Genomic DNA, 14,618 nt, shown 5'->3' with positions numbered 1-14,618 from the left:
GGTGTGACTTCTTCCTGTTTAAGTTAAAACAGGGTCAATTGTTTACTTTAACAGGAAAAACTTATATTTAAGATGCATAATGAACTATCATTTTTCTCACAATAAAGTCTTTGGTAAAAATAGTTCTCATGTATTTTTCATTGTTTGTCATCAAGTCTATGAATCTCAGGTGCTTGGGACTTAAATAAACTATAGTGTAGATTTATTTGTCTCTTTAAGTAATCAACAAATCTGAACTTAGTTTAAATTTCCTGATGTTATTCACCACATTTGAAAGTTTACTTTAAATGTTTAGTGTCATCACTTATATATATATATATATTTTTTTTCTGTAATGTCTTTATAATCCTTGTTCAAAGGCCAGAGGAGACATCTCCAATTTCAGTTGATATGTATGTCCTATTTAAGAGTTCTCTGAGCATTTCCTGTTTATTTTTGGACACTCCACTATCACGTGCACGTTCGAACGAGTTTTTGTTAACTCTTAGGTTTTTACGTGTGTAAATATACTATATTACTCCTTATTTTTTCTTTATCCCCTTTCTAACTGTGTTAGTGAGTATATTTTGATTGATGGAGAGGGCGGTCAATTTTAAATTCTCTCACACCGTGAAAAGAGTAACCAGTGATAGACTCCTGTTACTATAATACTGACGTGAAAGAGGCGCCTTTCAGTGGGCTGAAATAAAACTTGATAATTTAAGCAATGTGTACAGAATTGAAACTGTAAATGTTAGGTTTATTGTTTGGCTTGGTGAATGCGTGTCTTTAAAAAATAAGTGCGTTCTTCACATTATCATGTGTTTTAAATATTATTCATCCCCACTGAATCAATAAATCAAAAGGAATTAAAAGTTTTTTTCCCCTTTTTTTAATGAGGGGGGGGGGGGAAGGACAGGGTGTCTACAATTAAAATTCTCATGGAAATTACATCCTATGTTATAAGCACTATTTAGTACTAATGTAAACCCTTAAATCTCCTCTTGCAATGAATGGAATAAAACAACCATAACAGAGTTGCAAGAGTAAGTTTACAAACATTCTTTTCACTTAACTATTATCTATCACTTACAGACCCTACAGCCTAAGATCTTTCCTTCCGCGAGTTGGGGAGTGGTGAAATCGAGTCTTGTGATTGTGATTTCCGTCGTAATTGATGGTCACGTGCAGTTAACGGGCCCTTCTCGTATTTTCACTTTTATTCAGCTTTGTGTTGCAATAGCAAGCAAAATAATTCGATCAGGTACAGTTGAGACACGGAAAAACAACACCCAGGCCTTGAAATTGTAATGACACCATTCTCAGCTCGCCTCAATTAGGGCGTATCGTCACTTCCGGATCAGTGGTTTTCTACGTCACATGATCACTTCCGGAAAAAGAGACTTTTGCTTATTTTGGTTCGATGGTGGACACCGTATTGCATGAATCCGAGATCACGTTATGATCTTGAGAGTTATGGTCTATTTCAAGATGTAACAAAGGTATAAATCTGGGGATCAGCTGAAACAATCATCAATCTGAAATAATAATCGGAGATCGGTGGATTGAAAGATCTGAAGAATTTTAAAGTCAAACCTTGAAAAGTTCCGCGGAAGCCAATACCGATAATTATACCGTTACTATAGAACTACACTGTTAGCTATTTTGGGGATTCTAAGGAAAAATCGATTTCATGAAGACATGAGGCTTTATGCACTCGTTGGCACTGAAATTAGTGAGTATAAAAAAATATATTAATTTTGTAAATTTTAGGTGAAATGGTTTCTGACCCAGTCTCTTATCAACTATTTTACGGAAATGCGCAAAAATTCACACTTTGTTGACAATCTGCGCATTTGCTTGCTTCTTCTTGCATTGAGGGTGCATTGAGGACTTGAGAAAATAACCTGCTGATAGTATTTCCGATGCCTTAGAACGTCAATAGTAGTGCTTCTTCATACAACATCTTCAGCGTTCGAAAACGGAGGTTATTGTGATTTTGGTGAATGTGGTTTAGCTGTGATCGGCCTTTTGCAGATGTGGGTTGATCTTCGGTGAGTGATGCATTGAACGTTGTTGATTGTACTTGAGCTTAATTTCTCGGTGCTTCAAATTAAATAAGCTTGATGTTCTTTAACTTGTAATTCTTCGTTGTTTATCTCCTCTTTGTTGTCTTCCTTAGAAAATCGAATGTCCATACGCCGTTTATTTGTGTTCCCAATATTGTTTCAATCAGTGAAATAGTTTGCGTGGCGATCATGTCTGTTTGGAACTGACTTCGATTCTACAGGGTTGTTTTATCGATTTGATATCTTTAACAGATTCTAGAATCGATCTCCCGTTCAGATGTTCCGTGCTTTTTCTTTTATTTATCTTCAAGTGACACCTTCTTGCCCACTGAAGCAGATATCTGTGACTATAGTTAATATCAAGTGCACTGTTGTATGTATTTTATTGTCTTTCGATATCCGTGCTCGCTCATGGTAGTGTATTTCCTATGAAGGTTTCAGTTTTTAAAAAAATTCAACTAAATTGTATGCGAAGTCGTCCTGAGGATATAATGAACGTTTTTCTACGTTTAAACCCGTGTAAATTACGCGTATTTCATTGTTTGTACATGCATGTTATTTATTTTTGGAGTCTAAGTGAACAATATTCCTGCTATTCTCGGAAGCATAACAGCTCACGACCCTGCTTACTTGAATATCAAATCCAGTATTCAATAGAAGGCGATATTTGACCAGGTTTTTAACGAATATATACCTGGTAATGGAGTATTCCTTTGCAGTCCTGAGAACTGTACACTGTAAATACATATAATTTGAAATGGTAATGTCAGTTTTAGTCCTTGTGGCAAATTATTGTTGATCTTCAGTAATGATGGTCTTACATCTATTGTGTATTTTTTTGACAAGTAGATAAACATGTTTCAAAATCATCATAATTCTTTTCCTGTGCTTTCAAACTCGGCCATAAGAATTTTAAAACTGCGATCAAAAGTCTCTGTGAAATCAGTTACTGACTGATTGTAATGATCAAGGAATTCAAAATCTTTATCCAATTTTAAGTTTTAGTTGTAAGGATCACAGCAAAGGCAGTTTGCTGGCATGCATTTAAAGGGATAAGATTTTTTTATGACAAGCAAAGTTTGGAATCATTTTGAACTGTTTATTTTTTGCTTAGACTTTCAGACTGGTGACTCTGAGGGGGTATCTTGCCCTTGGGCAAATTGATTATTTTAAGTTATTTTTGTCTCACCCAGGTTATAAATACTCTATAGAAGGAGAATTCATTTCTATAGTAGGGTCAGGGTTTTCCAGAAGCAAAGGCAGCCTGCAAAAACATTGTCCAGTTGTCATGGAAGTGCCTGCTACTAAAGAACAAAAAGTTTCTTGGGATAATTAAACAGAAAGGATGCTATAATGGCAAAGAGCATCAGTCCTTGATATTTTGTTCTTTTTTTCTCAGGCATGGAGGAAGAAGATAAAGGTGGAACATGGAAGCCAGTGGAAAAGGCATCTCTTCTTCCTGCCACAAAACCACGCCCTGCACCTCGCAAACGGTCACATCAACCTAAACCAGACATTACTATAGAGAATGGAAAACCTGAAAATATTCCACCAAAGCCTGCTGTTCACCCAAAACCACAGAGACCACCACCTAAAGCTCCAAATTTGAAGACACCTGAAACTGTCGGAAAAGGTGTTATATTAATAAATAATAACAATTTGTCAGCTGATAAGGAACCTCTAGGAAAGCAAGGATTAGTTAATAAAGCAATAAAAAATAATGAAATTCGCGTACCGAAGATTGAATCGTCAGTAAAAAGTGTAACTGAATGTAATGATACTAGTAATGGACCTGTTAATGATTCTGCGGATAATCAGCAGTTGTATGAACCATTGAGACCAACAGTGAGTGGTTCGTCTTCAAGCTCTGATGAAGGATATGAAGCTATCTCTGTTCCAAGGTCAGTAAATAAATTTATTTGTGGAAAACATGAAATGATGGTTATGTGAAGAACTATCTTCACTGTCAGCATGCCTGCAAAGTTGAAAAATACACAAGAATTAATTAATGCAGGCATGCCAACACTAATAATAATAATAATAATAATATAATAATAATTCCGTTGGCAGTACTTATAGCACTGTATGCTAGTGGGGCCAAGCAAAAGCCTGAAACAAACAATTCAAATTGAAGTTAAGAGGGTTAGGAATCCCAACTGGCCAGAGGCAAACCAGCTGGCTATTCACAAGCATGGCCAAGGATTCAAACTTGGGACTATTGGAACAAATCCAGCTCGCGGTCAGAGTGGGACATGAAGTTCGGGGCTTCCGATTTGCAAGTCCAGCGCTCTGTCCACTCAGCCACCCTGCCTCCAGTCGCTGCCTCCAGCAGTAAGAGGTTTTGTCCATTAAGGAGTTATTCTAAAGTTTTGCGAAGTATATGCAACAACACTTCTGAGTTTCCTGTTGGCCAAAAAATAATTTCAACTCCAGAGGCCACAGCACATGTATGTGTGATGTCCAGTTGCGTGGTGTGGCTCTACGCAGTGGAACCAAAATTCCAGCTATATTATACAGCAAAAACACACGACTAAGAACTGACTCTGGGCTTCATCTCAAGTTTTTTATACCTGATAATACACTCCTGCTTGTTTTTTAAATAGTACATGTATGTCAAATTTGTTCTCAGGTTATTTAACCTTAGGTTGATTCTTGATTTCCTTAGTCTGCTAGGACTAGGAGGCAAAGGAAATATAGAATCAACCTAGGTTAAATCAAAATTAACCAAAACCATTAGTGATGCATGACACTTTCAGTTTTACTGTTCTCAGTTTTTTTTTATTTTTTTAAATTAGGTTTTATGTACATATGTTACAGGTTGAATTTGATTTCATGTTAAATTATTTTTAATGTAGGTTGATTCTCAATTTCCTCTGTCTTCCAGGGCTAGGAGACATTGAAAAATAATTGAGAATCAACCTAGGTTAAATCAAAATTAATCTGAAATCGAATTTGACCTGTAACGTATGTGTATAAATTGTCTTGAATGTTTGCACCATCTTATGTGTACTAGTAGACAGTAACCCTTCAGTTAGGCAAAATTATTTGATTTCCATTCTGTTCTAATGGTGAAGATATGGTGTAACGGTAATAATAATACCAATTAAACTCATCACCAATAGATGAGCTTGGGCATTGGTGCCTACAGAGTTGGTGGAGCCGGGCAATGCTCTAGCATGAGGAGGAGGTATCCATGGCATCTCTCACCAGGCACCATCACACTGAACAATTCAGTGGAATACTTATGACCAATACTTACCTGGCCCTTACCTCAAAAGGGAGGGAGGGATGGGAAAAAACCAAAGCACAAAAGGCACACAAACAGCAAGCTATTGCAACAACACTTTGCGAAGAACTGCAAGCAAGCAACTGCACATCTGAGTCACGAGGTGCCCCTACTAGAGGCATCGGGCCACCCCTAGTATAGCTGGAGAAACTGCTGACCAGCATTGCTTCGAGGTTATCTTTGCCTAAATTACATTTAGCCACATTGATAAACTACATGTGTATGTGTAATCAGATGGTGACAAATGAATGTAGAGATACTTTTTTCTGCATTTTGTCCAAATTCTAATAATTTTTTATAATAAATATTTGCGCCAAAATAAAGGAGTAATTTGTCACCTATTATATTAATATTGTAACATTATTCCAATTTTTTAATTTTTCAGAGCCAGCAAAATTACACCACCATCTCAGCGTAAAGCAAGTGGAGTTGCTGGAAATTCAAATCAGGTTTCCCTCTCCTCCAAAGAAGGTGGTACAGAGCCTCATAAAGCAATCACCACAACAGGCAAAGCTTCTCCTCCTACATCTCATAAAATAAGTGGGACAGGGCCCAAGTTTCCCCCTCCCGTCCCCCGCAAAGTTATCAGTCAAGGGAGCAAATTTTCCCCTCCTACTCCCCGTAAACCAATTGGTGTAGCAAGCAAGACCTCCCCTCCTGTCATACGAAAAATTAGTGGCTTTAAAGTTGAAACAACTCCACCATCTTTTCGTAAAGCAAGTGAAACAAGACAGCCTGAGGCTGTTAAAGATCTGAGCCCTAGCACATCTCCAAGAACTCTTGATCCAAGTACTGCTAGTAACAAATCAAAACCGTTACCTCCGAAGAAACCTCTTCCGTCACTACCAAAAGACTTAGCGTCTGCAGGACAAACTACAACCACGGAAGCAAATAAACCTCCTGTGCCCCAAAAGCCACCTCCGGACTTAAGTTTATCTTCCAAGGGTGAATCATCTGTTGCTGCTCTAGCACAAAAACTATCAACCATACCTGTATTTCCTTTCCGCGATAATGGTTCATCACCGCGACCTTCTCCTCATCCTTCACCAAGGCCATCACGTAGTCAAGCTTCAAATTCACCTGGAGATAAATCCAATTCCAAGCCTGCTTTAGGTTCAGTGAAACCAGCAGAACCTTCTAAACCTAAACTTCTTCCTAAGCCTGGAGGTTTGCCAGTAAAACCTCAAGCTGGTGAGTAAAGATGAAACTTTTGGCAGTGCTTAAGGTGTTGAAGTAAACCAATCAATGTAAAAAGATCCATTAGCTGACATTTTGAGCTCTAGAGTTTTATTGGAAGCAGTCAACCTGATGAAGGGTTACTGCTTAGGCCCTCAGAGGTCACAAACATTAGTCCCTCGTTAGATCAATTACTTTGCTTTGACAAAACTGAGAAAATAAATAAAAAGTCAACTTTAGAATGGCTTTATGGTAGCAAATTAAACATCACCAACCCAGTTGATTTTCTCTCTCACTAACACAGGATCCCTTGAATGTTCATTTAAACTTATTGTAAGATGGTTAAAAACCTTATAAGTGTTTTCAGCAGAACCGAGCCGAGTATACATGTACATGTACTTTCATAGGTTAGTGCTGTATTGATAGCACTTCATTAGTTACTTTATTGCTTTCATAACATTGTGTGCTTTTTTACATGATCGTATCGTACTTTTATATGACACTTCCTTGTGAAATCCTCAACAGGGAATGAAGTGCAAAAGCAGCTGCCGGGAAGACCCAGTGCTCCTTCAGCAGAAGTGGTTACTAGGACGCGGTCTAAAACAGTCGAAAGTCTTGAAGATAATGACAGCGACACCCCATCAGAGACATCTGGTGAGTATGGAAAGATACTTTAGAGTTGTAAGATCTTTAAGAATAATTGATCAAATAAAGTTTTAGTACACAAAATGAAAGCCCTCAAGTCATTAAAGGGGCTACAGCTGTATGTCAAAAGAATAATAATTATTGCTGTTTTAGGTGAATTCTGTACTGAGGCCATTAATGGTACTTACATGTAGTACCTGTACCCATACACAAAATGCTCTGAGCTAGAGTTTATATGAAGAAGATAATCATCCAAATTCCATCAGGTAGCAGTACAAGTTACTTTAACAATTTTTTATGCTGATTTTTGCAGGCATAGCATAAAAACTTGTAAAACTTGGCCTGGTTATTTCAATCCATGTCAATCCTTGCCATCTGTAGCAGAAGATGACAGAAAGCATTTTCAGTACATTTAAATATTATTAGTCGTACATACATGGACCATTATTTTTTGGAATTCAATGGATGAGAGAAGACTTATTTTAGCTTTTTGAAAAGATAGCAAATACAGTTGGTGTATTTGCTATCATTATTTTTAAAAAGCTAACACAGTGACGTAGCTTCTTCCTCTAACTATCCTGATTCTTGCATGTCATTTACAGTTGTAGGGACTGAGACTCAAAAGAAAAGGTTGGCACCGCAAAGAAAAACTCTTCATCCTGTCGTTAATCGTTCCTCAAGTAATGGAGTGCAAGCTAGCAGGAGACCACCACCCTTACCCCCAGGGGCTACCCCTGTTACTGAGAAAGCAACAGTGTTAAAAGGTCCACCTTTACCACCTGTGCCACGCCCAAGACCCGTCTCTGCTTATGATCATACACAAGGGGGCGGTGTTAAACTTTCTGTCAGCAAGTCTGTTTCAATGAGTGCAATATGTGACCTTCTTTGGGAAAACGTACACTAACGATATTTCGTTAAACGGTTAGACCGTTAGCTGTCCGTTAGTCATCCGTTAGATGATTCAATGAAAATCGTTAGAGGCGTTAGGCAATTCGTTAGCAACTCATCCGTAGCCGTTAGAGCGTTAGTTGTATCCGTTAGAGGTGTTAGTCAATTCGTTAGCAACTCATGTATATCCGTTAGAGCGTTAGTTGTATCCGTTAGAGCGTTAGTCCAGGAAACTAAAGCGTTAACTGACGATTCTATTGCTTTGCTGATCAAGGCCGCTGCCTTATGGGCGCCCTGTCGTCAGAGGTTTCTACGATTAATTTTATTCGCCCGCGGGCGACCGAAATTATAAACAAGGAGTCCGCATCGGGCACCTGAAACTAGTGATTCTTGCCAAACCCGTTTCCCAACGTCCAGTGAACGAACGACACAATTCCCTACCCGTTCTACGCTTTTGAAACGAAAAATTAACATCAAAATGCTTGGTCGTCGGCTGTAGGCAAAAGATACCGACGATAAGAAGTAAACAAACAAGCACACGTCTTGAAATCCGCTTCTCTGCAGACTTCCGCTAATTGATCTCGAATGAATTGAATGGTTGCAGGAAAACCTTCGGTATAAAAGTCATGACCTTCTTCCCGTCTTTTTGCCTTTAGAAACGTTGCTGTTGTGTGTATTTTTAAATGAAAAGATGCAAGCAAGCAAGATCCATTGTTGGTTAATTGAAATTACACATGATATATGCAAATTTCGTCACTCCAAGAAAAGTGCAAAGCGTATATGCAACATTACAGAAAGAAAAGGAGAGGCATAGATGCGCAGTAAAGCTGCTCCCATACTTCTTTAGTGATGAAGAACTCAAAGGAAGCAATACTGATGGGACCCACGGTAAACATCCGCTCGACAGCAGCAAGCTGAATTCTCTAAGAGTTTTAGTTTTCAGTAAATTTCCAGTTGAATGTACTACAGAAAGAGATAAACTGTGGAAACAAATCAAAGCCAAGATCAATGATAGATGTCGTGCTATCAAGTATGCTAAAAGGGCAAACTAAGGAAGAATTGTGCAAAAAGAACTTTGTAAGCGTTTTTTAGGATTTATTTTCAACGTTGAATTTTTTTTTCTAGAGGACAGATTGTAATCGTTTTAGAACAATGTCGATAATAAAAAAGATTAATGAACACGCGAGTTGCTTTTTATGCTGATATTGAACAGAGGCATGGGCTGGGAAAGGTTTGGGATTTTAATTTTTTTTCCATTTGATTTGTAGTCCTAAATAACTGAGGCTCTCTAGTAATTAAAAAAGTCTACAATCATTCAATACAGCTTTTATTCATGTGTTGTCCGTCACACAACGCTTCACTGCGTATTCAAATTCCCGGGAGTCAAATTTCAACCGAAATTTGCATAAAGTTGTTTACGAAACCGATACGGCATCTTGTTGAAAAACTTTCATCAGACATCGAGGGGCTTGCTTGATATAGTTTTTGGAAACATTACAGTCCCAAGTCAAGATACGTGTTTGCAAACAGTAGTTCTTGTCAATACGATGCAGTAGAAGTTTCATTCCAGGAGAAATTGGACGGCCTGTTTTGAAGCGCAGTCGTTTCGAGAGCAAGTCGATTTCGATTATTATTTTACTCGTTGATCACATCACTAGTGATTTTGATGCTTTCAATTTTCAGCCGTTTATCGATCGACAGCTGTACTTAAAACTTTCGCTCAATACATTGATAACAACAAGATGAACTAACCAGCCGTTAATAGATTGCTTAATAGGGAATAGCGCTCGATTACTTCCACCAATTCAACTGTTAGAGCGTTAGAACAAATCGTTAGAGCGTTAGAACGAACCGTTAGAGCGTTAGAACAAATCGTTAGAGCGTTTGGACAAATCGTTAGAACGTCAGAACAAACCGTTAGAACGTTTGGACAAACCGTTAGAACGTTAGAAAAGCCGTTAGCTATCCGTTAGCTATCCGTTAGTTTTCTAACGATAACGAAATATCGTTAGTGTACGTTTTCCCAAAGAAGGTCACATATCAAATGTTTCCTTAGCTGAAGGTAATGGCACAATACTGGTTGTATTACAAAGTTAAAGTCAATAATACTTTTTACAATAACTTAGCAAATCCTTGCATGCTGATCGGTCGAGAGCTATGGTCTATGAGAGTATAGACCGTGGAAATAACGTAACATGTCACACGTGATTTTCCGAGAAAGTTTGCAGGAAACTAAAAATAAATGTTATTTTAAAAAACACATCGACCACAATTTTCCATGGTCTACACTCTTATAGACCATAGAAATGATGCCATAAAATGTTCAAGACTTTGTAGTGAAACTACTCGCCTGCGGCTTGTGGTTTCACTTGAGTTTTGAACATTTTATGATGTCATTTCTATGGTCTCTAGGAGTGTAGACCATGGAAAATTGTGATCGATTTGTTAAGTACATGTAGTTTCTCACTGTTGAATCATTCTTGGTTCAATAACAGATTTTCATGATTTAACTGACTCCATATAGCCCTTCCAAATCAGCAGTTTAATATTATTGTGCTGGAAATATGCCTCGCTTGTTAGGCTACACATACAGCTGTAATCACATTAATTTTCTGTTATTTTGTGTGTGCACTGATCCTGGTGACATTTTGAGACAACGTGCATACATTATATTATGTTGTATATGTACATATACTTGTGTTTTTGTGCTTAATCCGCTCCACTAGTATACAATTAATAAAGGTATATACAGTTGTATAATAATTTAGAAGGTCATACATGTACATTACAGTAGAGTGATACAGAGGCATGAAAAGGAAACATATATGTAGGAGAAAAAAATACAGAAGACAAAATATGAACGAAGAAAGGCAATTGTAAAACATTGTATAGTGAAACTAACAATTATGGCCCATTAGCGCTGACTTGACTATGCTCTCATACACTCTTTCCTTTTGCCCAGACCAATCTCAATACTCATATGCATATGAACATGCATTTATTGGTACAAGTCCACCCATGAGTGCATCATCAGCCCACAGTCCCGCCCGAGCTCCTACAGATGAGGCAGGTGGTACTTATGAAACACCTGATGAAAATGTTGTCAATGAGTTTATGGAAGACATTCAAGAAAAGAGAGCAGCTGCTGCTGCGTACGAGACAGCAGATGAAAAGGCAGTGGCTGGGTTTGTGAGCAGCTTGAAGAGAAAACACACCTTGAATGGACTCCAGTGTGGTAAGCACTATAGCTTACATTTTCACTGCTGTACTAGTGGTTGTTTTATTGGGACAGATCCAGATATTAGACACTATTATTTTGTTTACTGTTTAAAGAACTGTGAAAGCATCTGTGTCAAAAGTAAGGCTCTAGAAGACATACTTTATTTTCTTATGTTTTTTAATACTTAGACAGGTTTGGAGATTGAAATATTCCTTACAAGTCATCTAAGTTTTAAAATGATCAGTTTTGCACACTGCAGAGAACTTAGTCACAATACCAAACAACCTTAGCTTAAGCACATAATTCTACAGAAAAGATAATAATTATGTAGTGGGGCATAATTGACAGAATTATTTTTATCATGTGGCTGTGTCCATAATATTAAAAAAAGAGGGCATGATCAGTGAAGCAAATCCTGTGGTCTGATTAGCTGCTTGAGTCTTCAGTGTTCTCCCCTTATCAGGTGTTAACTGGTAATATTTACCGCTTGAAGCAACCCTTCTTTCTGCCTCCAGCCACTTGGAGGTTTACTAAAACAAAAAAATGTAGATTTTAAAAAAGGAAGTTACATGTACATTATTGTATGATCTGATCTGATTCTCACAAAGAAAATGAATAAATCTTTATGGAAAAGTACTAAAGTATATGTTGTAGTTCATTTTTTATCTCAGGTAATTTTTGTTTTTCTTTTGTTTTTGGGTATGATAATATAAATGTATGCTAATGAAGTTGAAACAAAGGAAAAATAAAAATTACCTGAGATAAAAAATTAACTACAACATATACACAGCATTTCATTTTATGGGCTGCTCATTTTGGAAGTGTTATTAAATATGAAATGTTTTAAATTGTTGTCTTAAGATAACAAAGGCCCATTTGTGTAAAATAGGTCTTCAAATGAGGGAGTGAAGTTTCAGAGAATTTACATGTAGCTCCTAAATTTCCCATCGGGGGCAGGGCCATGTCCCTCACTCCACTAACCCCCTTCCCCCAGGGAAAGTGCACCTCTGGCACATATCTTTCGCCTTACTGGTCATGAATGGTCCCTTACCTGCTGAGCTAAAATTTAGGGAGAACACCGGTCTTGCCCTCTTGGGACTGCCCAGTTTGTGCCTTGAGAAGAGATTTTGTTTTGGTGGTATAATAAATCCTTTATTAACCAAGCTTGCTCTGTCAATATGGATGAATGTTTGCCTTTTTACATTTGACTTCATCTTACCCCAGAAAACTGGGAAAACAGAACTTGGCTATTATCCAGCCCTCTTGCTTGTTTCATGCTTTTTCAGTGGATACCTATTGCACCCAAGTGACATTTCATTTTTATTGCACAAGATAACATACAAACAAAATATAGTTGTTAAAAATAGGTAAGCAAACAGGGCTGAAATAGTTAAGTGCAAACTTGTTTCAGTAGCTGTTAATTTGTGTTTTGTTGTTGTTTTAAAAACAGACCTGAGCACAGATGAATCTGACTTTTCTGACAGTGATCATGATTACACAGAACCACCAACTGAAGAAAAAGATGAAGATGAAGAGGATGGTGATGACCACAATGATGGTAATTCACAGTAACATCCTTCCTAGAAATTATCATTCAATTAAGGATTAAACAGTGCACAAACAACACAGCAGTATCTCTGTTACATACGTCAACTATCTATAAGACAAACATAGGCAGTCTTAGTAGTGTTTATCTTTTGCACATGTAGGTCATAGGAGTATGTTATATGACACCTGTACGTGACACAAATAGTGAGCCTGGGTTACATGTGGTTTTAGAAGAAAGTTGACTATAATTTATACTGTTCAGTATTATCAAAACTGACCTTTACTCCAGATGAGCACTGATAAGCCTTTTCAGCCAGGTGATGCACTGTTTGTGTGCGTTATTAAGACATTTATTTTTTATGTTATTTTTCAGCATCATCAGAACATTCCTTCTCGTCGGATTCCTCTCATGATTACTGTGTTCCTCCAGAGAGCATCTCTCCTCCTGAACCTCCAAACAATTATGGGGATGTTTATGATGAGGTGGATGATCTTTATGCAGAGGTGAGCTGTGTGGAAAATTATTTTCTTGTAAGTGTATTGGGTTCCAGTTACATGGGTAGGTAGAGTTTTTTGGGAATTTACAGTAAGACAAAATTTTTCAAATTCTTGCTAAATTCACATGGACGTGCATCTAAAGCTGATTTCCAAGCTATTCTGAAAAAGTGAAACTACAGTGTAATTACACTGGAAACCAATTGCACTTTCCAGTGGATAGAGATTTATCCAGTTGATAGCGCTATATCCACCCTTTGAACAACGGAGGTGAGTACTTTAACTTCATCGTGGTCCAAACATAAAACAAACTTGTCTTGACCTTACGCGTACAGCTCAATAACACATATATACTGCTACCCCTTGCTCCCTGTCATGATGTGACTACCCTTAAGTTTTACATTGAACATCTTTTGAATTTAAGTATAGTTTCAGCTTCTTTACCACCGTAAAATGGTTATTATAACAGGGTATTTAATTTTTTACTCTTTCATATTTCACAGCCTATCCACAAGTCAGATGGAGAGGGATTTTCTTCAGGTAAAGACATTTTGTTAACAATGGTTATGTAAAAGTTTTTTAAAAAATGGTTTAAAGGCTTGTTTATTGTGGAAAGTGCACTTAGCTTATCCAGCTGGTTTACCGGCACTGCACTCAAATACTTAGAAGCAAATAATAATTCACATACAGCATAACAGGATCAAAAACCCCAACTGGCAGGAGGCAGCCACTTGGCTATTAACATGTACAAGAGTGGCTTTGCGGCAACATGGGCCAAATTTAAGGGCTTGTAAAACCATTTCTTTTACGTCAAAAGATCCTTACAGTCTCTTTTTTTCTACATGTAGCTATTACAAAACCTTTGCTTTTTCTTTCACTTGTTTTAACAGAGCCCTTGTACCAGGCCGCGGTTGTTCAAACGCTGGATAGCGCTATCCACCGGATAAAAATCTATCTAGTGGATAACTCAATTGGTTTCCCTAATACTTATCCGCTGGATAGTGTTTTATCCGGTGGATAGTGCTATCCAACGTTTGAACAACCGGGGCCAGGTCTATACACTGCAGCGTTAGCGAAGCATTAGTCGACAGCGCATGGGCAGTGACAGCAGTGATAAGTCACTAACGGATGATGAAGCCTTCTTGGAACAGCTAGAACAAGGAACACTGAGAAACATGAGAGTGCTCTGGTGTGAATTACCAGAGGTTTGTTGATAATCATATAGATATAATAATGTTCTCTTAAAATTGAAAGGAAATGTTAAGTAAATTTATTTTAACAATAGTGGCGATAATCTTTGAGTGAAAGAGTT

At 37.6% G+C, this 14,618-nt stretch overlaps 1 protein-coding gene across 2 annotated transcripts; it reads left to right on the top strand.

Annotated features, from left to right (window-relative positions):
- The first annotated feature begins 1,447 nt into the window (after positions 1-1,447).
- Positions 1,448-14,342, top strand: LOC140946911 (uncharacterized). 2 transcript variants are annotated; one of them, XM_073396015.1, is made up of 9 exons: positions 1,452-1,714; positions 3,448-3,949; positions 5,720-6,525; positions 7,036-7,164; positions 11,006-11,278; positions 12,714-12,821; positions 13,185-13,315; positions 13,810-13,846; positions 14,197-14,342. In XM_073396015.1, exons 1-9 carry the CDS (start codon positions 1,681-1,683, stop codon positions 14,325-14,327), a joined length of 2,151 nt encoding a protein of 716 aa, XP_073252116.1. In that variant the 5' UTR covers positions 1,452-1,680; the 3' UTR covers positions 14,328-14,342. The 2 variants fall into 2 exon arrangements, with proteins under 2 accessions (XP_073252122.1, XP_073252116.1); XM_073396021.1 differs by lacking the exons at positions 11,006-11,278; positions 12,714-12,821; positions 13,185-13,315; positions 13,810-13,846; positions 14,197-14,342 and adding an exon at positions 7,758-9,229 and having other exon boundaries at positions 1,448-1,714.
- The last annotated feature ends 276 nt before the right edge of the window (positions 14,343-14,618 follow it).

This window comes from Porites lutea, chromosome 1 (assembly GCF_958299795.1).
Source record: "Porites lutea chromosome 1, jaPorLute2.1, whole genome shotgun sequence".
In the NCBI taxonomy this organism is placed as follows: domain Eukaryota; kingdom Metazoa; phylum Cnidaria; class Anthozoa; order Scleractinia; family Poritidae; genus Porites; species Porites lutea.
The sequence above is the reverse complement of the archived record's forward strand: the minus strand, read 5'-3'. Positions and strand labels throughout refer to the sequence as shown.